General features: G+C 46.1%; 4 protein-coding genes across 5 annotated transcripts; 3 read left to right on the top strand and 1 right to left on the bottom strand.

Annotated features, from left to right (window-relative positions):
- The first annotated feature begins 8,236 nt into the window (after positions 1–8,236).
- LOC120659720 lies at positions 8,237–9,294 on the top strand. Its single transcript, XM_039937948.1, has one exon. The coding sequence runs from the start codon at positions 8,368–8,370 to the stop codon at positions 9,049–9,051; it is 684 nt and encodes a 227-aa protein (XP_039793882.1). The 5' UTR covers positions 8,237–8,367; the 3' UTR covers positions 9,052–9,294.
- A 1,420-nt stretch (positions 9,295–10,714) lies between these two features.
- LOC120659718 (NDR1/HIN1-like protein 10) lies at positions 10,715–11,683 on the top strand. Its single transcript, XM_039937946.1, has one exon. It carries the CDS (start codon positions 10,841–10,843, stop codon positions 11,474–11,476), a length of 636 nt encoding a protein of 211 aa, XP_039793880.1. The 5' UTR covers positions 10,715–10,840; the 3' UTR covers positions 11,477–11,683.
- Positions 11,684–13,110: 1,427 nt separating this feature from the next.
- On the top strand, positions 13,111–16,855 carry LOC120659719. The gene is made up of 3 exons (XM_039937947.1): positions 13,111–13,166; positions 13,667–13,811; positions 15,312–16,855. The coding sequence occupies exons 2-3, from the start codon at positions 13,809–13,811 to the stop codon at positions 15,966–15,968; spliced, it is 660 nt and encodes a 219-aa protein (XP_039793881.1). The 5' UTR covers positions 13,111–13,166; positions 13,667–13,808; the 3' UTR covers positions 15,969–16,855.
- Positions 16,856–21,814: 4,959 nt separating this feature from the next.
- Positions 21,815–26,649, bottom strand: LOC120659717. 2 transcript variants are annotated; one of them, XM_039937945.1, is made up of 3 exons: positions 26,368–26,649; positions 26,007–26,186; positions 21,815–22,326 (listed from the first exon to the last, which is right to left on the bottom strand). In XM_039937945.1, exons 2-3 carry the CDS (start codon positions 26,166–26,168, stop codon positions 22,153–22,155), a joined length of 336 nt encoding a protein of 111 aa, XP_039793879.1. In that variant the 5' UTR covers positions 26,169–26,186; positions 26,368–26,649; the 3' UTR covers positions 21,815–22,152. The 2 variants fall into 2 exon arrangements, with proteins under 2 accessions (XP_039793879.1, XP_039793878.1); XM_039937944.1 differs by having other exon boundaries at positions 26,007–26,240; positions 26,368–26,641.
- Positions 26,650–27,313: the final 664 nt, after the last annotated feature.

Here is a 27,313-nt window from a genome sequence, read left to right as displayed (position 1 = left end):
AGCCTGGACCCGTGGTGAGCCCAGGTGAATTTCTGGGGGAAGGCGTGCTTCAGCCCCGTAGACCAGGAAGAATGGAGTCTCCCCGGTGGCTCGGTTGGGTGTGGTCCGGTTGCCCCATAGTACGCACGGAAGCTCGTTAACCCATTTGGCACCATGCTTCTTCAAGCAGTTGTAGGTGCGGGTCTTGAGTCCCCTGAGGATCTCTGTATTCGCTCTCTCAACCTGTCCATTGCTGCGGGGATGTGCCACGGACGCAAAGCATAGCTAGATGCCGATGTCCTCGCAGTACTCCTGGAAGAGTCTGCTTTTGAATTGGGTCTCGTTGTCCGCAATGATGTGGTTTGGGACGCCAAATCTACACACAATGGACTTGAGGAATGCGACTACTGACTTTTTGGTGATGTTCACCACTGGGGTAACCTCCGGCCACTTTGTGAACTTGTCGATGGCGACATAGAGGAACCGGTACCCGCCGACGGCCCGGGGGAATGGTCCCAGGATATCTACGCCCACACGGCGAATGGCCATGAGGGCGGGATCATTTGCAAAGCTTGAGCCGGTGTGTGTATTTGCTTTGCATGGAACTGGCATGTTTTGCAGGACTTTACCAGCTCAGCCGCATCCTGGAGTGCTGTCGGCCAGTAGAAGCCATGCCGAAAGGCCTTGCCAACAAGCGTGTGAGATGAGGAATGACTTCCACACTCGCCTCCATGGATCTCCGCGAGCAACTCGCGGCCCTCTTCCTGAGAAATGCACCGCATGAGGATACCATTGGCACCACGGCGGTAGAGATCCACTTCTACCACCGCGTAGCGTTTAGCCAATCGTACTATGCGCTCAGCGGACACATCATCATCAGGAAGGATATTGTGTTTCAGGTAGTCCCGGATCTCGGAGATCCATGCATCGGGAGCTCCCTGAGCAGGTGGAAGTGGCTCTACGAGTACTCCAGGATCCTCGATGGAGCTCACAACCCAAGGTGGGCACCACAGGTGGAATGCCACCGGGACCGCTAGCTTCGAGGTGCTAGCTTGATCCCCTCCACCCAGCTCTGGAGGCTGGGCGGTAGGTCTCAGCAACCATCTTTCGAAGACGCCCTCGGGCACGGATGCCCAGGTAGATGCTCTCGCGGAGAGATCATCTGCTGCTGAGTTGAGTTTGCGGGGAACATGTTGCAGCTCCAAGGCGTCGAAGTCCTTCTCGAGCTTCCTCACTTGGATGAGGTATGCCGCGAGCTGGGGATTGTTGCAGTTGCAATCCCCTTGGACCTGCTTGATGATTAGCGGAGAGTCCCCCTTCACTAGAAGCTGACGGACCCCCAGAGACAGGGCTTGGGTCAGGCCAAAGATCAGAGCTTCATACTCCGCCATGTTGTTGGTGGCCTTGAACTCAAGGTGCACCATGTACTTCAGCTGATCTCCGTTTGGGTCGATGAGGACCACACCAGTTCCAGCCCACTTTTTGCGGACGGACCCGTCGAAGAAGAGTGTCCAGTGGGGCTCGGTGAAGACTGGTGTCCTGACTTCCGGCTCCGGGGGTCCGGCGTTAAAGTCCGGACCCCCAGAATTGCTTGGGGAAGGAGTCCATTCCGCTATGAAATTAGCCAGGATCTAGCTCTTGACTACATGGCGAGGCTGGAAGTCCAGCTGGAACTCAGCCAATTCTGCTGCCCACTTGGCGATATTGCCCGTGGCGTTGGAGTTGTGCAGGATCGCTCTTAGCGGGTAAGAGGTCACTACAACAACTCGGTGTGCCTGAAAGTAGTGGCGCAGTTTCCTAGACGCAATAAGTATTGCATAGATAAGCTTATGCGTTTCAAGATACCTGGCTTTTGCCTCGTGAAGGACTTCGCTGACGTAGTAGACTGGCTTTTGGATGGTCCGAACCCTGCTGACCGGGTCCGGCTCGCCCTTATCCACCACGTCAGGTCCTTGGGCCCCCAGCGGTTCTGGGTTCCCACTGGGACGAGTCTCCTCCGGACCACCTTGTCCAGGGTCCGGACCTTCAGGCAGAGGTGAGGCTGACGGGCCCCCATGTCCGGGGTCCAGCTCACCGTCCTTGGCCGGGGAGACCCTGGTGTCCCCCTGGCGAACTTGCTCCGTCCTCTCGGCGACCAGCACCATGCTGGCTGCCTCTGCAGATGCAGCAAGATACAGAAACAACGTCTCACCGGGCTCTGGAGCCACCAATACTAGTAGTGAGGTGAGATGCTTTTTCACCTCCTGGAAGGCTTGTTTAGCCTCTTCGGTCCACGAGAATGAACCGGACATCCTCAATAGCTTGAAGAAGGGGAGGGTCCTCTCAGCCAGCCTCGATATGAAGCGGCTAAGAGCGGCGAGAGATCCAGTATGCTTCTGGATGTCCTTGATGCGGCCAGGAGGCCTCATCGCTTCGATCGCCTTGATCTTGGCTGGGTTTGCCTCAATGCCTCGATGTGAGACCAGGAAACCCAACAGCTTCCCTGCCGAGACGCCGAAGATGTACTTCTCGGGATTCAGCTTCGTGCGCGTGGCGCGTAGCCGGTCGAAGACGAGGGACAGGTCCTCAACTAGTGTTGACCCTACCTTAGTCTTGACTACAATGTCATCAACATACACCTCAACAATATCTCTAATTAGATTACAGAAGGTTTTGTTCATAGCTCGTACAAACGTGGGTAAGGCATTCCGTAGACCATATGGCATGGCAACATAGCAATAAAGCCCATCTAATGTTACAAAAGCAGTATGCTTCCTATCCTCTCTAGACATTTGAATCTGGTGGAAACCAGAGTATGCATCTAGGAAAGACAAAAGGTCACACCCGGAGGTGGAGTCCACAATCTGATCGATACGTGGAAGAGGATAGGGGTCTCTAGGACATGCCTTGTTGAGGCTGGTGTAGTCGATGCACATCCGAAGCTTCCCATTGTCCTTTGGGACGACGACCGGGTTGGCCAACCACTTGGGGTGGTGGACCTCCTCGATGAAGCCAGCGTGTAGGAGCTTGTGGACTTCTTCACGGATGAAGTTCTGCCGCTCCACAGACTGCTTCTGAGGCTTCTGGCGCACCGGCGTGGCGTCGGGGTAGATTCTCAGATGGTGCTCGATCACTTCCCTGGGGATCACTGGCATCTGTGACGGTTCCCAGTCGAACACGTCCACATTTGGCCGGAGAAAAGCGATGAGCGCGTCTTCCTATTTCTCCTCCAGGTTCCCCGCGATGCGGGTGGTCCTGGAGGATTCTGCTCTGATCTGCACCGTCTTCACGGGAACATCATCCGGATCAGATGGCTGAACCCTAGGTGCCTTTGCAGGCGCCCTGGGTTGCGAGGTGGACAGGTCCCCCTCGGAATGGGCAGCCTCTGCCGCTAGAGTATGCAGTCTCTCAACTGCAACGATGGCAGCGGTGCGGTCACCCCGCACGGTGAGGACACCGGCTGGGGAAGACATCTTCAAAACCAAATACCCGTAATGGGCAATGGCCATGAAACGATAGAGTACCGGCCGGCCAATGATGGCGTTGAACGGGAGGTTCACCTCCGCAACATCGAACTGAACGCTCTCTGTGCGGAAGTTCTCCTCGGTCCTGAACGTGACCGGCAGTGTGATGCTCCCCAGAGGGAACACCGGATGTAGGCCCACTCCAGAGAATGGGCGAGAGGGAGTCAGCTTGGACTCCGGGATCTGCAGCTGCTTGAACGCTGCATAGCTGATGACGTTGAGGCCAGCACCACCGTCTATCTGCACGTGATAGAGCCTGATGTCGGATATGACAGGGGCGGTGACTAGAGGTCGTATACCAGCCCCAGCCATATTCTCCGGGCAGTCGGATGGCCCGAAGGAAATGGTGGTGTTCATCCACCTTTGGTGTGGCGCCGCCTTCGGGACTCCCGGCTTCATCGAAAGGACCTCTCAGCGAAGGGTCTTCACGTCCCGCTGGGAGACAAGCTCCTAGCTTCCGCCATACATTATGTACAGCTTCTTGCGTCGGTCGTCGTTGTCGGAGTCGGAGTTGTCGTCGTGGTACACGCCCTTCAGCTCCCGAGCGGGGGATTGGTACCCCAGCTCCTCCCTGGCAGCGGCCCCGCTGTCGGAGGCCTTCTCCTTGCCAGGCCGCTGGTGAGGAGGGGGCGAGCCGTCCTTGGAGGACTGCTCACACCGCCCACTGACCCGCTTCGCGAGCTTCTGGATCTCGCGGTAGTCAGCGGCGCTATGGTGAGCGATGGGATGCACTGGGCATGAACCGCCGCTGCCACCTTGCGGGAGCGGACGTTTGCCATGCGCATTCTGGCCCCCAGCCGCCGCCGTAACAAACTGGTGCCACTGTTGCAATGGCTGGACCACCGGATTGCGGCTCCCCGCGACTCCGGTTCTTGTTCTTCTTCTTTTTGCCACCGCCCTGGGCGGTAGCACCGGATCCACCAGCTTTGGCGTCTCCGTCTTGGTGGGCTGAGTGCCATGCGCGGCCCTCAGCTGGCCTGGAACACTTGTCTGCCAGGGAGAAAAGCGTGGTAACGCTTTCCACCTCGTGCGTCGCCAGCTTCTCGAGCATCTTCTAGTCACGTACCCCCTGACGAAAAGCAGTGATAATAGATGGATCGGAGATACGAGGAATGGTACCCCGTACCTTGGTGAAGCGCGAGATGAATGCCCGGAGTCTCTCTCCGGGCTTCTGCCTCACAGCGTGGAGGTGGGCCTCCACACCATGCTGCTGGTACGCACTAGCGAAGTTCGCAGTGAACCTTGCACAGAGCTCCTCCTAGGACTGGACCGTCCCAGGAGTGAGGTTCATGAGCCAAGTCTGGGCTGGCCCAGACAAGGCTACATGAAAGTAGCTCGCCATGACGGCGTCATTACCACCAGCTGCTGTGATGGTGGTAACGTACACCTGCAGGAATTCCGACGGGTTAGTGGTACCGTCGTACTTCTCCGGCAGGTGCGGGCGGAACTTGGACGGCCATGCCACCACGCGGAGGTGCTCCGCCAGCGCAGCACAGCCCACTCCAAGCACCGGGGCACCCGACTATATCCGGGCATTCACCGGAGGCTTGGGTGCTACCACGTCCAAGTCAGCATTGAGGTTGCGACCCTCAATGTTGAGACGGCGCTCTTGCGCCCTCTCCACGGAAATGCGGGCGTCCTCATCCGCGCGCCTATGGTTGAGCTCCGACCGCAGGTCTTCTGTTTGTGCACCCCTCACTGTGGGGGAGCGCACGGATGCCGACGCACCGCCTTGGCACCGGTGGTAGGGTACCACCGCATTGCCAGGCGGGGGTCGTTGCCCAGTCTTTGCAGAACTGGGGGAGGCCTGAGCCAGATGGAGGAGACGGTCAATGTCGTCGCGCCACTGCCTCAGGGCGTCTGGCGAGGCTGCAGCAGCCGGAGGGTTGCGGAGCAACTCCCTAGCTGCCGCCAGCGCTCCGCCGCTCGCAGCTTGTGAGGGGGCCCTTGACGGGCGCCCTGACTCCTGCAGGCGAGCTGCGCGCACCGCTACTGACGGTGGCTGCTCCACAGGCACAGTTGCCCCTAGAGCAGGAACGCGAGAGGCGTGTGGCGTGGAGGACGCCACACCCCCTGTCATCTCCACGTCGTCCACCCGAACCATGGAGACGAGCAAGAGATGAACCGGAACCAGCTATCCCGCTACCTGGCGCGCCAAATGTCGTGGTGTGGCAAACCACAGCCGGATGTAGTATAAAATAACATACTGTTCATACATTATTGCGTTGCAGACGAAGATCTCTCTCCTGGATTTCCTTGCCTGCTCCTGGAATCTCCCGTTCAGCATGTCCAGGCGCTGTCTTGTCAGAACGGCGCCAGGCGTAGCTAGCGGCGTCGCCTGCCACGTAGCTGAACGGGCCGTGTAGCTTGCGGCGTAGGCGGCATGATGGAAAAGTATCGTGCTGTCGTATCCAATTAATGCGGTAGTCGGCCCTGCGCGGGTGCTGCGCAGGCGGCTGCACTGTGTACCTCGGTAAAATGCGGTCTACAGTGAGGCCTGACAAAGCTGTCACGCGTGCCGCGGCGGCAGGGCACGCCTCAACCACCTGTATTGAATGCGGTGGGTGGCCGAGCCTTCCAGCGGAAGACTCGCGCCCACGGAACACGTGGTGGCTCCGGACCCCCCTGGTATGTTAGCTCTACACGCGTGGGAGGTCCGGACGGGCGTGAGGAGGTCCCGGACCCCTATGGGAGGTCCGGGATCTCAGTGGCTGGCTCGGAGCTTCCCTTCCTCGGAGACACATGGCGTCTCCGGACCCGTCTCAGAGCGGGGAGCGGGTCCGGGGGCCGTTGGCCCGGTGAGGTAAGAGCCTGTCCTGTGGGCCCCAGTTGCTCCACCCTTTACCGCGTAGTTACGGATGACTACGCGGGTCCTGCCTTACTGCAGTAGAAGTGGGTATCCCTGCTACAGGGTACCGACAACCACCATATAAAATCGAATCACCTTCAAGCAGTTACATACAAAACCGTAGATTATTATAGCATCCTAAAATATGATAAGCATTTCTAGTTTTGTCATAAATCAATTGATAAACTTTATGTAGAAGAGTTTCGACATTTACCACGCAATACAAAAGTACACTATGGATATATATACATTTTATAATGGATTTATGTAGATCAGTAGATTGTTTGACTTTGAAACTAGAAGTGCTTATTTTTTTTAGATAAATTAAGTTACTTGTTGCCATCCAGGATGCCCGCACCTCATTTTTAGAATTCCTCTTAGTAATTTTTAGCATCGACCATCAATCTATAAAGAATTAGGAAAACTATTTCCATGATATTCAATTATATTCACTTGACATTTCTTGTTCTATAGAAGTTACAAGGTTACTAGTGGCATGCCTAATTTATGATGGATGTTCTATGGGGAAAGTTAGGAAAAAAGAAAGACAATCTCTTATGTCACTTGAAGTTTGAGTTTTCCACATAAGTCATTTTATAGCAAAAAAATGTCCACAGTCCACCTTTGATTGTATCGCAAAAGCTTAACTGATTAAAATCCTTTTATTAATTTTTGAGCGGCCAATTTAGTCTTCATTGGAAATAGGTACTTTTGTAAGTATAATTTTGGCACATTTTACTAATTGGAGGCTCCTTTGGAGCCACCTAGGATCCTAGGTGGGCACTCTAAAAAATAGAGAAATCTTATAAATTCTCAAAAAAATCAAAAACATCCGGCCATCAATCCAACAACTCTAATTATAATAACCATTGGATCTATTATCTTTTCTAATAAATTACTCACCTCTGCTATTATGAAAATAGACTAAAGTAACCCCCTAAACATGTATCTAAATTACCCACCTCTGTGATTATAAAAAATCTAAAGTAACCCCTAATATTTGTGTAAATTACCCACCTATACCATTATAAAATAATACAAAGACACCCTAAATTTGTATATAAATTACCCAATTATGTTATTATTGTTACAAGTTAAATTACTTTTAAATCTGAATTTAAATTATATAATTATAATAAAGTATTAAGGTGCACCAATATAAATTCTAAATTACTATTTCTATCATTATTAATATATTATTTATATTACTACCTATGATATATGTCACCATATATTCATGTATGATGGAAGAAATAAGAATATCAATTCAGAAATAAATAGTTCAACTAAATATACATCAAATACATATAGATGTGTGATGCAAAATGAAATCTATTGTAATTAGATAATGACAAATATATATTTTAGAGTATGTATTAGAATATTTAATAGATGAAAAAGAACGTGAGATAAATAATTAAAATTATTGATTTCATTTTTATATTAATTTTAGTTAGCACGTGCGGAAGCACAGGTTGATAGACTAGTTTAATAAAATTGCATATGAGAATTCAAATTGTTACACCAAATTGCAAAGTTGACTCTGGTTGCTGCCTTGCTCTGTATAAATAAATGAAAACAAACAGAAATTGATGAAGTGTCTGCAAAGTGGGGTGGTTTTTGCAACAGAGATTGTGTAGGGAGCAGAAGGGATGGGCATTTACAACAAATAAAACTGCTTGCCGTGAAAAAAAAAATCTCAATCTCCATTTGATATGGTGTTGTCCTGGCAATTTCTCTGTGTTCAAAACATCACAAATTTGAATTCCAACCTCCATCTTTTGAAAGCATGAAAAAAGTTGCACGTGCAGCAGTAAAGGTGAGCAGTGATCACCGGGGACAGGAGCAGTTACTCCAGCCACCAGTCACTGAGCAGTGAGGACTGAGAGAGGAGGCAGGAGCAGAGCTGCTTGTTCCAGTCCCCCTCCCCCAGCCGGCCAGCCCCATCCAATCCGCGGCGAGTCTTCTCCCCCCCCCCCCCCCCCCCCCCCCCCCCCCTCCATCCGCGCCCAAGATTTGCTCCGGCCGGCGGCCGCCATGTGCTGCCTCGACGACGACTGCTGCTGCTGCTGCGCCGGCTGCTACGACTCCTTCTGCGACCGGTGCTGCCCCTGCGTCTCCTACGACACGCGCGAGACCATCTTCGGCTGCTGCGTCTGCCTCCTCCTCCTCGGCGCCGTCGCCCTCCTCGCCGTGCTCCTCGCCGCCTACGGCTTCATCCGCCACCCGGAGGTCGCCGTCGAGGCCGCCTCGCTGACCAGGTTCGCGCTGCTCACCTCCCCGGCCACCGCGCTCGCCTACAACCTCTCGCTCACGCTCACCGTCCGCAACCGGAACTGGGCCATGAGCGTCAAGAACACCAAGCCGCTCGAGGCCGGCTACAGCTTCGACGGGCAGAGGTTCGACCGCGTCACGCTCGCCGGCGAGGGGGACGTGCACCCGGCGCGGGCGACGCGGGTGTACCACCTCGATTCCGGCGCCGCCGGCGCGTTCGTGGCGCTCGGGAACGCCGGCGTCGCCGAGTTCGGCAGGGAGAACGCGACGGGGCTGTTCGAGGTGGAGGTGGCGCTCGCCGGCGAGGTCAGGTACCAGGCGCACTTCACCAAGTGCAAGCTGGCCGCGACGTGCCCGCTCAAGCTGCAGCTCGCGCCGCCCGGGACGCCGGCCGTCGTGTTCCAGAAGGTCAAGTGCAAGCTCGCCAAGCCCGACAAGAACTGCTAGCTGGCGAGGTCCGCGGCGATTGGACTGGTTGATTTGTTACATCTTTGGAGAAATCAGCAAGTGGTTTCTCTGAATTTTGTTGAATTTGCGGAAACGCATTGATTCGAAGCTACTAATCCGTGAAATGGTGGTAAAAATGGTTACATCGGACACTGTATTACGCTGTAGTATTTTTCGTTTGTTTGTGGTAATTGTTGTCCTATCATGATTTAACTAGGCTCAAAAGAATTGTCTCGTCGTGTACATCAAAATTATGCAATTAGTTTTTTTATTTATCTATATTTAATGCTCCATGCATAAGGCAAAAGATTTGATGTGATAGGTAAATAGTAAAGCTTGGATAGAGTAATTTTGAAACTAAACACAGACGGCCGATGGAAGGGGAAAGTTTGTTTGGTGCAGTTCCTGGGGTCTTTTCTTTTGTGCGCTGGCTTGCTCTGAAATTGGAATTGTGGATGGCATTTGCTTTTAGCGCTGTCATCTCAAACTTTTGCACCTACGACAAGTGTAGAAGAAAAGGAGAAGCTTTGGAGCGAGCCAATGCAAGCTGATTGGTCCACAAGTTCGACAGTATGGAACCAAATTCAGAAGATTTGTCATCAAAATTCAGAAGCAGATGCATGTTGTGATTTTGAGCCGCCTCTTATGGTCCATCATCCAAGTCTCCAAGAGTCAAGGCACCTAATTGGACAGGTCAATGCGGCCACAAATCACACGGCAATCATGCAACAAGATGCTATTTGCAGTGTTTGAGCATCAGATCGGTTGCAACCGCCCTTTGAGTGAGGCTTGGCGTCCACCTGATCGATGAGGCCATTCCGATGATCTACGGGTTTGCGGGTCATATTGAGAGTTCGTCTTGACATAATCCAGCGTTATCATATTTGTTTTTGTGATGAAGTAGTGCAAAAATGTAAATAGGGTTATGACCGTTAACAAGCCTAAAACACGAACCGAGATATTTAACTGCTAACAAAATGAGATACGCGAATCGGAAATTTGCAGCGAAGGTTCCCTTTCTTCGCAAGGGATTCAACTAGAGGTGAAGGTGATAATGAAAGGACTAGTGATTTATCAACTAGATAGAATTTATGTAGGGTTTTATAGGTGCAAGTTGAGCCTTAGATTTTTAGGAGCTCTAATTCACCCTACCATAGTTCCATTCAGGGGTGTCATGATCCAGAGGAGGAGGTAGGAAAAGGATAAGTACATGCCAAACGTCTAGCTTTATGTTCTGCAAAAAGCAGCTTGTGTGGGAAGATGGTAAAAAGTTGGCTTAAAAAAAGATCTTAAACAAGCTGAATCTCGCGTCAAAGGAATCTTGAACAAGACATCTTGGGAAAAGCATGTTGCTATTTTTCAAAAAAAGAAAGAAAGAAAATCATGTTACCACGAACGGTGGAATTCCACTTGGGGGCCAACATTTCAAAGAACAGAATTGCCAACGTGAGTTTCGAATTCGATTTTCAAAATGCAACCAAACCCAACTGTATGTTGGGAATTCAATACCCAAATCTCCAAGATTTTCATGCCACTAGTACATCTTGGATTCAAAGTAGAGTAGAATTCAAACGCGTGTGAAATAATACAGGTGAATTTTTCGTCATGAATTCGAGGTTGGTAGGGCATCTGACGCTGTGTCCTACATAAGACATGGTTGGTTGAGGCGTGTCGACGGCCAGCCTTGACTGACGACGGCTCCTCCGTCAAGTCAACGCGCGCGTCCATAGGCCCAGCAGCAGCCATCTCCCTTGTCCCTTCCTCCTCGTCCTCCTCCTCACCGCCGGCGATGGGGAAGCTCGGCGACTGCTGGGACGAGTGCTGCTACAAGTGGGACGAGTGGAAGTACTGCCTGGCCTGCCTCGGCATCTTGGCCGGCGTCGTCCTCCTCGCCGTGCTCCTCGCCGCCTTCGGGTTCGTCCGCCACGCCTCCGTCTCCGTCGACGAGGCCTCGCTGGCGCGCTTCGAGCTGAACACGAGCTCGCCGGTGACGTCGCTGGCCTACAACCTCTCGCTGACGCTGGTGGTCCGCAACCCCAACTGGGCGATGGCCCTCAAGAACACCAAGCCGCTGGAGGCCGCGTACAAGTTCGACGACCAGGTGTTCGACCGGTTCGAGCTCGCCGGCAAGGGCGACCGGCACCCGCCGGGGAAGACCCGGGTGTACCACCTCGCCGCGGGCGCCGCGAGGTTCGCCGCGCTCGGGAACGCCGGCGAGGCCGAATTCCGGAGGGAGAACGCGACGGGGACGTTCCAGGTGGAGGTGGCCGTCACCGGGGAGGTCCGGTACACGGCGCGCTACACCAAGTGCAAGCTCGAGGCGTCGTGCCCGCTCAAGCTTCAGCTCGCGCCGCCCGGCACCGCCGCCGCCGTCGTGTTCCAGAGGGTCAAGTGCAAGCTCACCAAGCCGGAGAAGAACTGCTAGTGATCGGAACGATACAGGAGGTTTTTCAATTAATTTTTGCGTGCGGTCGTGTTTGGTGCCGATGATCTCGTTCTTTCGAAATTTGATTTCGTTTGTCTTGTTTACGTTTGAAATTGGCGCGGATTGTGATTTGTTTAAACCGAGTTCTTAAATAGTACAATGTCTTAACCTTGTTTAATTTGCGAACGATTATTTCCATTTGATGCATCACATTCATTTAGCGCACCGTAACGGCGGTCCGGTGAGCCGGCGACGAATGGCAGCCGGAGCAGGTGATGGATGCCGGGCTGTGGTCGGAGGTCGCCGGCGGCGGTGTTCACGACGGCGATCGAGCCGCTCTCCTGGACTGGCCGGACCTGGAGGTTCTTTTCAGCTTTTCTTGAACAGAAGAAGGGGCCCTCGGTAGTGGTGACGCGAGCTTTGCTTACTTGCGAGCTGGGACAGGAATGGCGAATCACTTGTTCCATAGGGAAGAAAAAAAGCTGAAAAAGGATTTGGGAATAAAGTGTGCAAAGGGGCACGAATCACTTGCAGCGGCTGCAAGGAAAGGATTTTGGATCAAAGTACCCCCTTACACCTTCCCTACCCCCTAACTCGAGAGCCCACGACGCTCCCATCGCCGCCCGTGCCCCCACGACGCTCCCATCGACTCCCCCATCGCCAACATCCCGCGCCCGGCGGCGGCGGCCCTCGGCTCGCGCGGATCCGGCACCCCTATCCCGCGCGCGGAGGAGACGTCCGGGCGGCGGCGGAGGAGACGTGCAGAGGTGATCTCTTTCGCCTGCTGTTGCCTCTGTGCTGTGCTTTGCTTTGATCTGCTCTGCTCTGCCTTTGAATGTTCCTAGCCCTTCCGCTCCTCATCCTCTCCACCTTGGTGGCATTTGGGTGGGCAGTGCGAACGGGATCTGGATATGAAATGAGATGAGATGCAAAAGAAGTGATTTCTTTACTTGGGGTAAAAGTACCCAGTGTAAGTGGAAGTTTACTTAGGCTGACCAAATCTGACATGGAAACAGAAGCGGACCTATGTATGGGGTGCTGATGAGGGGAGATGATGTTCATCCTTTTCTAAATTGCATGCCATTGAATAATCAAGGCAGTTGTGGGTATCTAATTGAATAATCAAGGCAGTTGTGGGTATCTAATTTGAGCTGAGCTCTCCCCTCTTGAAGCCTATTCAACCATCCCTTATTGTTTGTGGTTCTGTGGCTAGGATGGTCATTCAGATATGTGATAACCAGCGCAGTTCCACTTACATTGGGATGAGTAAATTTGTACAGAATACATGTCAAATGTGATTTGTACAAGGGGTCAAATATGTGAGAAGGAGAGATCTCATTATCTGTTGTCTGTCCCAGAGGTATTTTTGTCTTTTCACAGCCACTAAACTGCCACTTAACTGGAGAGATAACGGTAAAGCCATGGAAGGGATGGAATATAAAAACAGGGCTAAAGAAGGGAGTGCGAAATTTTCAGGACCATAGATGAGAGTGCTATTTGTTTTGGGCGAGGAATTTACCCCTCATTCTCTTCTTCACAGCTCCAAGAACCTCGGGTCATGGCGATACTTATTCTCTCCTTCACAGCTCCATGAACCCCGGTCATGGCGACGAAGCTTCTGAAGATATTTTATCCACCTAGCAGAGTCCCTTGAACCAGTTCTTTGTTGCCTTCCATCCCGCAAATACAGGTTTGATAACTAATCCGGCTTTTTTTTTGTTTTTGCCCCTCTTTTCTTTCTGAAAGGTTGACAGTGGCTGTCAAGTAATTTCTTGAAAATTGAAACTAAGAAAAATTACATCACATCGATCAAAATATAATTATTCCAACAAAAAACAGATCAAACATCAATCAAATATCCTCCTCTACTCATCTATATTCATGCACAAGCAAAGAAGTCCTTTTTTTTAAGATAAAGATGAGGCTCAAGCCACTCGAATTGAAACAACTATAAAAGACCCCCCCCCCCCCCAAAAAAAAAAAACGGGTTTCAAACACATGACCTCCCACACGGAGAGCTTTGCCCTTAGCCACTAGACCAAAGACTGGTTCTTAAGGAAAAAAGTTTTTAATTGCACAGTTACAATCACCTATACTGAGGTATTCCTTTCTGACATGCAACCAGACTCCTATTGAAAATTTGCAATGTTTCAATCACACTGCATCTTTCTGTCCCTTATTCAATTTCAGGTTGCTGCAACATATATTATTTGAAATATACATCCACAAAGTGCCGCTGGCTGTCAAAGCACCGGTTCTGCCTCCTTTCTGCTCAACTGCCAGCTTGCTAATTGATGTTTCTGCAAGCTGTTCGAAGAACTGCTCCAGCAACATGGTAGGCAGATAAAGCTCTTTCTGAGCGTAGTTTGCTGGGACCGTTTAGTCCCAAAATTTTTTGTCTCCCCTTTAAATACATGCATGAAACATTAAATGTAGTTAAACAACAAAACTAATTGCACAGCTTGGATGTACACGATGAGACGAATCTTTTGATTCTAATTAGTGCGTGATTAGCCATAAATGCTATAGTAACCCACATGTGTTAATGATGCGGTCAAAGGTCTCAAAAGATTTGTCTTGCGGTTTCCAAGCGAGTTCTAAAATTAGTTTTTTAATTAGTGCCCGAAAAGCCCTCCCGACATTTGGTCAAACAATCGATGTGACCTTTGAACCAAAAATTTTCACTAACTAAACACTCAGCTTTACCGGATCTCATGGCGAGTAGCAGATCCGCACCTGTTGACCAATTAAGATGGTTAGTTTTGTTGTACTACATCTCAAGTTATTCTAAATTTAGTTACGTTTGAAATTATTTCATAACTAGCCTATCAACCCGTACTCCCGCACGTACTAATTAAAATTAATATAAGAATGAGATCAATAATTATAGTTACGCTATTTTTCATCAATTAAATATTCTAACACAAACTCTAAAATATATATTTATCATTATCTAGTTACAATATATTTCATTTTGCATCACACCTCCATATTTATTCGATATATACATTATGTTGAACTATGTGTTTTTGAATTGGTAGTCTTATCTCTTCCATTATACATGAATACATGGTGACAAATATCGTGGGTAGTATTTTCATACAAAGAATAATATTAGTAATGATAGAAATGGTACTTTAGAATTTAATATTGATGCACTGATATTCTATTATAATCATATAATTAGAGTTAGATTTAGGAGTAATTTAACTTCTAATAGTGATATAATTGGATAATTTATATGAAAAATAAAGGGATTATTTGTATTATAATGGTATAGGTGGGTAATTTACATAAAGATTAGGGGGTTACTTTAGATTTTTTTTATAATGACAAAGGTGGGAAATTTAGATACATGTTTAGGGGGTTACTTTAGTCTATTTTCATAATGGCAGAGGTGGGTAATTTATAAGCAAAGATAACAGATCCGATGGCTATTATAATTAGATTTGTTAGATTGATGACTAGATGTTTCTGATTTTTGTGAGAATTTATAAGGCTTCTCTATTTTTTAGAGTGTCCACCTAGGATCATAGGTGGCTTCATGTGGAGATTTCAAAGGAGCCTCCAATTAGTAATAGTAAGATAGCGACTAATGAACTATTACAGTTGTTAAATAATTGGAGGCAGAATTCAAAAACATGAAATTGAAAATGAAGTATTCCTACTGTCAAATCTCGCTATTTCAAGTTTTCAACTCATCCTAGCAAAGAATGTTAATTTCCCATTCCGAACTGTGTAGTAGAAGTTCTTGTTGAAGGCATGAATCACCTTTTTTAAGCCAGTGCTTAATTTTCCTTTAGCTAATGAATACTTCTAAACCTTATATGTACAGGTAGACCACGCTCCTGAGGAAACGTGGATTGTCAATATAAGAAATCGACTAGATGGACAGTTCGCCGATCTAACTAAAGTACAGCCCGCATTAGCGGCTCTAGACACCAGCAAAGACAAGCCATCGATATACCGGACTGGTAGCTATCCTGAAAGGTTTCCTATCGGTATCCTCCTCCTCAAGGGCGTGGGCGGTTGGCTTGAAGAGGAACACATGTGGAAATATGCTGCGTTTATGACCAGATGGCTTGGTCTCGACGTGACTTTGTTCCTTGGTCTCATGAAGGAGAGGGAAGATCTAGTCAAGAGCTACTATCACTACTTTGTTTTTAAAGAAAGCATTGCTCTCCTAGAATCGTTGCTGTGGGCCGGTTGCTTTTTAGCTTTTGCGATTCTCTTGTTGCAAAAGGTCCAGAATGGTACCGAAATTTTACGAGGATCCAGAGGTAACAACAGTGATCCGGCAGATCAGAGGTCCCTGCAATTTTCAATTCTATACCAAAGAATAATGGAAGATCAGATAAAGACCAAAATCGACATGTTGCGCATCAGCAACCAGATTCCGTGGTTTGTTGTCGAGGCTGTATTTACAAGTTCAAGCTTTAAGCAAGGAGCTGTCTGGCACCTGCATCGACAGACTAGCAATGTCGTGTTTTGATGATCTCTACCCTAGAGTGAACAAATCCAAGGTTAAGTTCGGCAAACTCCCATCCGGCGGCTTCAAACATCTACTGCACATCTTCCATTGGACCCGGACACCCGAAGAAGGCAAGTGGATGGTGCATACAAAATCCGAACAAGAGCAGCCTGCGAAACGGTTTGTCGAGTTTTATATTCCTAATGCAACAAACTTGCTTGAATCCTCAACTAGTTTTAAACGGCTCGACAGTAGCTCTGATGTGGTATACTCTAACAAGAGAATATCAGCACTGATGCAAGTAGCACCCCTGCACTTGTTCCCATACAGCGAAGAAATATTCCGCCAGCTTCTCAACTTTGAACAGCGGTATCCGGTGTACGGGCTTCCCGTGACAGCCCATTTCGCATGTATGAAAAGCCTATTACAGACCAAAGCAGATGTTAAACTACTGCAGAAGAAGGGCATCGTGTTCTGCTCGGTGAATAACGGGGAAGAGGATGTTCTGAGGTTTCTACACAACGTAGGGAGTTTCTTGGTGGATGAAGTAAAAGCCTGCATACCTGATGACCTCAACAGCCTATCGGAAAAGGTGATTGAGCATCATGAAAGAGATGTCAGTATAGCGTACTCGGAGTTCAAGAGCCAGTTCTGCCCCAACCGATGGGTGATCATATCGGTCATCGCCGCAATCACTTTGTTCGTGCTGACATTTATTCAGACAGTATACAGTGCACTTGGCTATTACAAAGGTACTTGATCGTGTTGCTAGACACGACCGCTACTCTTTGGTTGATCCCGGCAGCACAGCTTGTCTTTTCGGTTACTTTTTTATATATATATTGTTCATCATGAATTGCTTGTGTGAGATTTTTCTTTAATCTGAATTGTTATCCTGGTGTTCTCTATCTCTCTTACTTTATTGCAATTCCAAGTTGTGCTATCTTACTTGCATTTCCAACCACTAAATAAGGATATGTATAGGCCATTATGAAAATTTATTTCTTATAATAGATTTTTAAGTTATTATGTAATAGGCCTTTAATTAAGACAATTGATGTGGACCTTAAATTGAAAAAAAATTGATATGAGTCTTAAGTTTTAATGGGTTGAGACATTAAAGTACGCCAACGGTGGTGTCAATCTAAGTAAACAGTCAACGGCTGAGATTTATTTCTTAGGTAAAATAGACATTTTCACGTTAAAAAAATCCAATATGTTTTTGTTAGGAGTAAGGATTTATCTCGAGTCTGTATTTCTACCAAATATTATTAAACGAGTCATGGATATAGCCATAGATCGATGGGGCCATTTAGCACAGGGCCAGATCTGTTAAAATGTCCTCCGTGGTTTCAAAATTCAAATGTTTCTCCCCAGAAAGCACAGGGCCATTTTGGATCGTACCAGATACGGCCTCCTGGTTGTTACAGAGACGCATTTGTATCTAGTCCCCCATCATAGTAAAATACTAAAATGCAAAATGTATTATGTAGAGAGAACAGAGAAGAACGGAAGTATAATTGTCACTCTGATATATATACACCATTTTAAAAATGCAAAATGTTTTACGAGTTTGATAAATTTGATATGGGAGCTGATAACTGATACTACATATATAATATTCGATCATACCAAAACTGATATACACCAGTTTTGTATAGTTATTATTCGTATCAAATAAGTTTATCGTCACATTAATGACTTTATTGTATTACTTATTTTTATAGTATACATATTTGACTATTTGTGGAAATTTTTAAATAATAATAATAAAATAAATAAAAAAAGGTCGCAATCCAATGAGGATCAAAATTTGATCCACGCTAAGGAGTTCACATTCGCAAACATATAGGGATGTTTTTAGGGTGGATTAGAAGGGCGTGCATATTTGTAGAAAAGTTGAGGACCACGAGTAGCATTTGTGGGGAGAACATGTAAAGAGGGTAAAATTTTTGAACTCGTATACAAGTATGGTGGTAAAGCATGGCCAACAAACAGAGGCATTGTATCCAAGAGCTTTTATAACCTAGCTAGAAAGTTGCATATGTGGGTTTTAAGAGGATCAAAATCCATTTTCGTTTGTTTGCCTGATATGTTGAAGCGAGGAAATCTTTGATCTTGGATTTATCGGTATAATGAAATGGTGGAGAGCGGAGTGTGGGATATAGTAAATGTTTTCCCTTGTTAAAGTTATTTATTCTCTGTCACTACTATATGTTATAAGAGAGGAGTCAGGGGTGAAGGTAGGCTTGGTCGTCGGTGTCGGCAAACCCTGATGGATTTCTAAAAAATCAGTGAAAATTATTGTTCCTCAATGTTCTCTAAAGGTAAACACTACGTAAGAAACAAAGAAAGAAGACATATACATTAGTGACGTCAAAAATAATCTTGTCACTAATGTAATCACTTGTGGAAATCGTAACTTCGAATGGCTTTCGTCATTGTAAAGATCAAATTCGTCACAAAGAAAGTTCTGTAATGAATTTGTAATGAATTTCACTTTGTCATAAAACAAGCATCAAGTTTGTGTTCCCGTGACGAAACGTTCAAACACATCACAGAACTGTTTTTTTTTCTATGATGAAAAAACTTTCATCACGGGATTTCTGGATCCACGTGTCCCATCCACGTTGGCTTCTGACATGTCATCAACGCTAGCAGCTGACATGTCATCCACATGGCGGCTGGTTGACGTGGCATCCATGCCCATATTTTATTACACCACGTGTCAATGTTTTTTACGCCACATGTCAATATTTTATTACACCACATGTCAATATTGATTACACCATGTGTCAGCCTTCAGTTGGACCACATGTCAAGCTATAACAGTCCCAATTCTTGGTCTTTGTGACCGATTTAAAAATAATGTTATTTTAAGCCCAATTATCGACAAAAGTTTGTGATACAGCTCATAACAAAAAATTTGAAGCTTTTTTTCAAATTTCAAATAATTACAAAGATACATTATTTAATAATATCACCACACATCATAAAGACATTTACATCTTGCACAAATATTAATCACAAGAATGCCACTTCCCGTCGGTGGCGAAGCTCTCCATACGGCATCAAGGGGGCCCCAGCTTAGGCCGTGTTTAGATCCAAAATCTCAAAATTCAAAAATTTTGTAAATCGACTGCATGATGTACTAAATATAGTCGAAAAATAAATCATATTACATAAATAGACTGTAAATCGCGAGACGAATCTGATGAGCCTAATTAGGATGTGATTAGATACTAAATTGCTACATTAAAACTACAGTAAATATATGCTAATGATGGATTAATTAGGCTCATTAGATTTGTCTCGTAGTTTACAGACGAGATCTATAATTAGTTTTGTAATTAGTCTACATTTAATACTTTAAATGTTGAAAGATTCTCTTCCAAAATCCCAAAATCCAAAATCCAAAGTGAACTAAACACACCCTTAATTAGTGGCACAAAGACACCCCATCACTCCTTCCAAATGACAGCGTGAGCTCTGCAGCGGTTTAGCTATGGTTATATGGTGGCTTCAAACTTGACAAACCAAGATCAAGACTAATTCTGCCCCACCTAAAATCTTAAGTGAGCTACGCCACTGCTTCCAGTACAATGGCATCAACGAACCCAAGTACAGATAACTACCTCAAGGGCATTTCATTCCATCTCCACTGATGATCTAGTAAATAAAGGACCGAGTGATTAAGCACCAAGCAGAGTAGAGCACAAGAATAAAGCAAAGTAAGAAGCAGTGCACTGTTCTAGTAACTAATCAGGCCAAAGCATTTACCATTAACCCATTATATCAGTGATGGAGCTTGAACACTGAATTAGGAGGGGGCGGACGTGGTAATTAAACTACTAATCTGATGAACAGTGCCAAAATTACTATTTACCTAGTGGAAAATTTGCGTAGCCAGGGGGGCCATGGCCCCCTTTGGCTACAATGTAGCTCTGCCAGTGTAAGTGAGCTACGCCATTGCTTCCAGTACAATGGCATCAACGAAACCAAGTACAGATAACTACCTCAAGGGTATTTCATTCCATCTCCACTGATCTGGTAAATAAAGTACCGAGTGATTAAGCACCAAGCAGAGCACAAGAATAAAGCAAAGTAAGAAGCAGTGTGAATCGGGGGGGGGGGGGGGGCAGACGTGGTAATTAAGCTGCTAATCTGATGGACAGTGCTAAAGTACTGTTCACCTAGTGGAAAATTTGCATAGCCAGGGGCATGGCTCCCTTTGGCCACAACATAGCTTCGCCAGTGCTTTATATGCCAACCGACGTGTGAGAAGCAGTGCACTGTTCACATAAATAAACAAGAGGAGATTAACTAGTGAAAGCCGGCGAGCAACCTTAGTAGCAGCAAACTACTCCCTCCGTTCTAAATTGTAGATCGTTTCGACAAATCTAGATATGTAGATTTTTGTTCTAAATAAATATTATATCTAGATGCATAGTAAATTCTATGTATCTAAATTTGCCAAAACAATCCACAATTTGGAACGGAGGGAGTAGAAACTAGCTACGTCCCAAAATATAAGTATTTACTGACTTCTACTGATCATGTTTGACCATTCGTCTTATTTAAAAATTTTGTGAAAATATTATTTATTTTGTTATGACATGTTTTATCATCGTATATATTTGAAGTATATCTTAATTGTTTTTATTTTTTCTCAAATTTTTTGAATAAGACGAATGGTCAAACATGATCAGCAAAAGTCAACAAAAACTTATATTTTGAGACGGAAATAGTTCTTTACTATTTACACCAACAAGCCAATCCTACTTCCCCCTCTTCTCCGACGCTCAAGAGCCACAGGCGCCGGTGACGACGGGATCACGCACCGGAGAGAGACTTTTCTTGGATAGAAGGGGCCCTCGGTAGCTGTGACGCGAGCTTTGGCCTGTTTAGATCTTTACCCGTAAATCCCGTAAACGCAAAAAAAACATCACATCGGATGTTGGGACACATGCATGGAGTACTAAATGAAGTCTATTTACAAAACTTTTTGCATGGATGGGCTGTAAATCGCGAGACGAATCTAATGAGCCTACTTAATCTATAATTTGCAACAATGATGCTACAGTAACAATTCGCTAATTATGAATTCGTCATAGATTAATTAGCATCATTAGATTCGTCTTGCGATTTACAACCCATCTATGCAAAAAGTTTTATAAATATACTTCATTTAGTACTTCAAATTAGCAAGATTCCAACACAAAATTTTTACATATAAAGAACTAAACACGGCCTTTGTTTGCTTGCAAGCTGGGACAGGAATGGCGAATCACCTTTGTTTGTGGTTCGCTTCCTTTGTCCTGCCTTTCCTTTACAACGTTTCTTCATCTACATCGACAGGCAAAGGGAATAAGGGATAGATGTTCTGTAAACTGGCTCTTTGGATCGGCGAATCAGAGTAAACAGAGGGGAAAAAAAAAAGAAACCCTGCGTTAACAACAGGGGTGACCTCTACCCAATATCATTGCACCTCAAACATGCCCCTGATTGATTTGATTAAATGACAGCACATCATAGCACCGACAGAGGTAAAAGCAGGGCAACAATGTCAAGCACACATACACTACCACAGTACATAATACAAATGCATAGCATATTCGAAGCCTCCAAATTAGGACATTCCTTCTCTAATAGTAACAGGAGAAATGAATGGAACTTCATTATCTGAAACATGAAGAATGAAAGATCAACTGCCTACTCAAGTCAACCAGCTTCCCTGCAATTTACAAGTTTATCATCACAAGCACTAGTGGTGGACATGTTACTCTGTACACTATATAAGCACCAGGCTGGCAAAGTGGAGTTCATGAATCTGAGAGAGGTACATTGAGGTGGCACTAGAGTACACATCAATATAATATTTCACCTTTCATGGCCAGATAGCAAAAAATGACAATGCAGTATATTTGACCTTTGAGGGCAGAATCATCCATCACCGGAACAAATAATGGTCAGGTAGCTTTTCAATTGAATTAGTGACCGTGGCCTACAGCACAATACAGATTACAAACTCTCTACAGGCTTACATGGGTGACGACCCGCTAGCTGGTCGTGGCGAGTGTACAATACAGTGAATCAGAGTACGATTCGGTCGTCCACTAGACGGCATCCCATACGAGCGAGGTGCAGATTAACCTCTGGTTTGTTGGCTGCTGTACTAGAATCTAAGAACCATTTGCCAAGGTGATCATCTGTTCTCATCATCAATGGTTTCATGTTCCTCAACTTCACCTACTTCAGTGGCGGGCACAGTGGTTGTATGAGCAGTGTTATTGCTGCCACGGCAATGTAGTAGCTGGCGCTGAAGGCTCTCAATAAGCTGATTAAGTTGTTGGATATTTTTCTCTTGAGATATTATTATCTGCAGATGGCACGAAAAAAACTTATCAGAGGAAAAGAACAGGTATCTCCAGATATTATACTCAGCAAAATAATGCCCTCAAGAAGTAATATTGGACCAAGAGGTGGGCAAAGGATTAATTTCTAAATATCAAGGCCTAACATAGTTGAATCTTTTCATATCACAATATTGCTACCAACACTTCACCAATAATTAGTTACAAGATGGCAATCAAATAGGATGCCAAGTACATGATTGTCAGACTCGATTCTAAGTTACAATGCTATGACTTTACTAGCCAAGATCAATCTCACTTTGGCATCCTGCTTAGTTTGGTAGAATCATAAGACCATGTGATTCTACAAAAGAAATGGTGGTAGCATACTGGAAAAAAAATTTATACAATGCTATCTCCAACTCTATCAGTTATGGGGGTTATTATAAATGGTTACCTGTACATATTACTTTTCAATTATTCACGCTCAATATAATTTGCATAAATAGCGCATGATATTTTACATTGCAACATTTAAAAAAAAGATACAGAAGTATCTTTTAGCAAATGCACTGGTATTGAGATAATTATAGGAGTACTTTCTTTTCTGCTATTCCAATTTTGCACAATTCTTTATTTGCTAGGTGATACATGTGGGGCCTCTTATTGAGACACTAATGGCAAATTGCAATTTTCTTCAATGGAAATAAGTAACTCTCCCTATTTATATACTCCCTCAGGTCACAAATAAATGACAATTTAGGTTGCCTGAAGCATCTAAACATTGAATTTTAATAAATATTTCATGTTGTGATTGAATTATTTGAAAACAATATAAGCAGATTCATCTGAAATAGTAGTTAAATATTGTAATTTTTCTTTACTTTTTAAATCATTATAATAGAATCTAGTGGTCAAAGCTATATTTCGAGATGTCTACTTTCAAACATAACTTATCTGTGAGTAGCAGGAGTTAATGTTTAATTTAATTCATGTATAGAATCACATAAAAAACCAAATGAATGTGAATTTCGTATCCAACGGTTCCTTTGTCCCCACTAGTAAATTCACTTTGTCGCAATGCTTAAGTTGTAAAAAGATTATGTACATGGTACGCACAAAGTTAAGCCTGCAAAATTCAATGGCAAATACATCCTAAATGTAAGAAGCAAAATAGTAATAACTGAGCAGGTGTACACTCTCACAACCTAGGTAGGTTCAAGTTCTTTTTTACTTGAATTTGGGTGCCCATTTCTTCTTATTCACAATGCCACCTTAGTTCCTCCTAGGTTGGTCGAGCTTTTTAGAAACAATATCTACCAGCTTACAATTTGGCATTGTTCAATGTGTGCTAAGAGTATCATCCGTGTGGTTTGAATCTCTATATCAAAGATGAATAAAATTGAGAATTTTTATCAGATGACATTATGTAACCTATGTACATGATTTTTTATGGATAGTTTCTAAAACATTGCAGCATGTTGGGTAACTGTATTTCCAATTATAGGGAAGCAAAAGCCCTGGTCACTAACCAATTTCAAATTTTAGATATTATATTAATTCTTCAGTTTTCCCTACAATCTGATTCAGATTCAAGATTTTGACAACTTCAGTTAGCAGATTCAGCAACTGGAACAACTGTTTCTAATCTTGGCAGAATATATTCAGCATAAGCAATTCATGTTTTCAAGGAGGATCATCAACCTTTAGTAACCAAGTGAGCAACCAATTCTCTGTACATGATTGTTAGTTATGAATACCTATACCATGACTTTCATTAGTGAAGACCATTCAAATGCATGGATTTTATTGTTGACTCTAAAGAAAGACTTGGCAAACTGATGCTCCAATGTAATACCAGAATCCTTGTTTACTCACAGTGGACTCCGAAATCTCACCAATGAGACCTAAACCAATTCAATATGCCTATCATAATAAGGAAACAAAGGCTATCAAACTTAAATACATCATCACCATGCCTTTTTTCTGGGCAAAGTTCAGGACATTAGACATTTCACTTATCTGAATCTAAAAATTAAGTCATTCTACTTCATGGCATGATTTAATGATTACCAATTAACACTACATATTTCTCCTGAGGAATATAAGACAAACTACAAAGTGACAAACTAAGTTAAGGCGTCTGTACAAGTATTGATGATTATTTGGGTGATGGTTAATCTGCATACCCAGAGAAAAAAAAATCTTAAATTTCATATATGCAGGCCATGTTACAACAAATGAATTTTGCAAAAGTTAAAATGAAAATAAAAGAAAAGAGTGAACAAGAATCCTCATATTTTTATTATGTAAAAAGAGAAGCTACACACATAATATTGTGCAATATAAATCTACATTGCTTGTCTTTTTAACATAGTACAGATTGACATCTTCCTACAATTGTTTTTTCTCTCAATTCCACATGGGAGATGCACCAATATGGACCCCATCCGTGATTTTTTTGCTTTTGTATTGATGCTGAAGCTGAAGCAAATACAATGATAAGTGCACATGCTACTCTGCAGAAAGATGGATAAAAAAATTGATGATGTGGTAGCAGTCAAACTGCCTAATTACAGAAGTAATCAAGTAACTGAAAACAGTTGCCTGACTTCATTTTGCCAAAAACATGTCAAGACTCCCCATTTCTTCAAAGGATTAATTTTAGTCCTAATACTGAAGCCAAAACATACAGTAATTGATCGTTATCCAATTGTTATCCTGTTTCACATCAACTGAGGCTTGGACCTCAAAGGTTGTGTTATTAGTTTATTACCAAACATGCATAAGGCATAACATAGCAAGCTAGATCTCAATAGGTAATGCATGTTCTTGTGATGCTTTGAACACAACAGTGCTTCCCATTTTGCAATAAAGAGCATGATAGTTCCTTTATATCTTCTATTCTTGCTGAACTAACCAATATACTCAAAATTCGTCCCTACAAGGTTCTTTACCAGCTAGCTGCAACTAAAAACAGACCAAAAGTTCCATACTTCAGAAGGTAGTACTATTTTTAAACTGTTACCTTATTTGGAAGGGAAAAACTACACAGTTGTGAATTAAATGCAGGGAATCATCACTCCCGTGATTTCACTTCACTGGCTGTAAGCCTGTAACGGCAGGTCTGTTAGTAACCGGAAACTCTGCTTGCAAACTACTCTAGAAATAGGTTTGCAACTGGCTGCAGCACATGTATGGCTCATGATTTTTTTTTTTTGACTCGTGGCTCATGATATATGATGTAAGCAAACACGCTGCATCTCCTTCATGCTATAAATTGATAGGTGCTAGCAAGCCAGAGGTCAGGTGGCAAAGTGCCCATTCTATATTTTTTTTGGATTCACATCTAATGGGATATACTAACAATGCATTCCCCAGCTGAAGTAGATTTCTAATAGATTCATATCTCCTAGCTTAAGACGTTACTACTATCTATTGACACAGATCTTCAATCTACCTGTCAACCAATCCGAAAGACCAAAATCAATTAAATGCGTGCACAATTTGGTTAGTTCCGATTTAGTGACGATTACAGTTTCAACTTGTACCCAAATTTAGTTCAGACATCACTGCCACAAGCTTTTCTTTGGAAGAGGAAAAGGGGGCGAAAGCATGACAGCTGCTTCAATTGCGAATGCACCAACCTTGCAAAGCACACGGGACAACTAAAAAGGAAGTTAGGTCAGGTTGCTTGGACACGAACCTTTTCCTTGACGGCGTCCTCCCTGGCGAGCAGCTGCTGGCGCCGGCGCGCGGCGGCCGGGTCGGCGTCGGCGGCGTCCCCGATCTGCTGCTTCCACTCGAACTGCGACGTGATGATGAGGACGAGCAGGAGGAGGACGAGCACCACCGGCCTCGTATTCATCCTCGCGCCAGGCGATCCCCAATCCACAAGGACAACCCAACCTCCTCACCACGCGAGAAGAAACCGAAGCAGCTAGCCACAGCAAGAACGCGGTGAGGAATCGAGAACTGGAAGAGGGCGTTGGAACTTGCCGGGAAGAAGAACCAGGGGGGTTCTTCTCAAAAAAAAAAAAAAGAACCAGGGGGGTGGGTTCGCGTACCAAGAAAACTCCGGATCTCCGGCGGTCAGGGCTACGGGCGGGGGCGGCTGCAGATGCTGCTAGGAGAGCTGCCGGACGAGACCGGGAGGAGGGGGAGGAGGAGGAGGAGGGATTAGGAGGAGGAGCGCCGTGTGAGGGAGGAGCCAGAGGGGGAAGGAGCGCGTGGACTGGCGGCAGAGGAGAGGAGAGGAGACCAAGACGAGTTCTTGGGAAGAGGAGATGCAGATGCTGGCCAGGGGCGCTGTGTCCGCAGCAGGCGGACGTCAGCAGGGACAGCGGCGCAGCTATAGATGTGCATGTAGCCCGCAGCCGTTAGTCCGCCCGAAGCACGATCAATTTGGCCCGGCCCAAGCATGGCCCGGCCCGGTCCAAACCGTGCCCGGGCTGGCTCGGCCCGCTCCCCGTGCCCGGACTTGGGCCGTCACCCCAGCCCGTGGGTTGGCACGGCCCGGCACGGAATTAGCAGGCCGGCCCGGTAACGGCCCGCTAACTCCAAAGGCCTACCGAAGTATTAAACATACAGCCCAACCCAGAGCCAGTCAACCCTAGCGCCCCCATCCCCCGACACCGTTCGACTCCTCTATCCCCCGACTCGACTCCCCGCCGCCTCCTCGCGCAGTGCTCCTCCCCTCCGCGGCTCCGGCGCTCCGCCCTCACGCAGCAGGCCCCGTCCCACCCTACTCCTCGACTCCGTCGTCCGCCCCGCCACCTCCTCCGCTCTGCCGACCTCCTCCGCTCCGCTGACTCCTACGACTCCTCGACTCCGCCGCCTCCTCGGCTCCGGCCCACCGGCCGGCAGCGGCGGGCTTCCTTGGCTCCGGCCCGCTGGCCGGCGGCGGCGGGCTTCCTCTACTCCTCGACGCCGCCCCTTGCGCAACCCTAGCCGGCTAGGCTAGCCCCTAGATCTAGCCCCGCTTCGTGGGCTGCCGTCGCCGTGGCCGTGCCT

Source organism: Panicum virgatum, chromosome 2N, assembly GCF_016808335.1.
Source record: "Panicum virgatum strain AP13 chromosome 2N, P.virgatum_v5, whole genome shotgun sequence".
NCBI lineage: Eukaryota > Viridiplantae > Streptophyta > Magnoliopsida > Poales > Poaceae > Panicum > Panicum virgatum.
This window is presented reverse-complemented; position numbering and strand designations above follow the sequence as displayed.

Excerpts from the sequence above, each read along its gene's own strand:
- LOC120659720 (XM_039937948.1), top strand. The coding sequence starts at position 8,368 with ATGTGCTGCCTCGACGACGACTGCTGCTGCTGCTGCGCCGGCTGCTAC.
- LOC120659718 (XM_039937946.1), top strand. The coding sequence starts at position 10,841 with ATGGGGAAGCTCGGCGACTGCTGGGACGAGTGCTGCTACAAGTGGGAC.
- LOC120659717 (XM_039937945.1), bottom strand. The coding sequence starts at position 26,168 with ATGAATACGAGGCCGGTGGTGCTCGTCCTCCTCCTGCTCGTCCTCATC. Across the intron at positions 22,327-26,006 it reads AGGACGCCGTCAAGGAAAAG|ATAATAATATCTCAAGAGAA; the intron begins GTTCGTGTCCAA and ends TGCCATCTGCAG.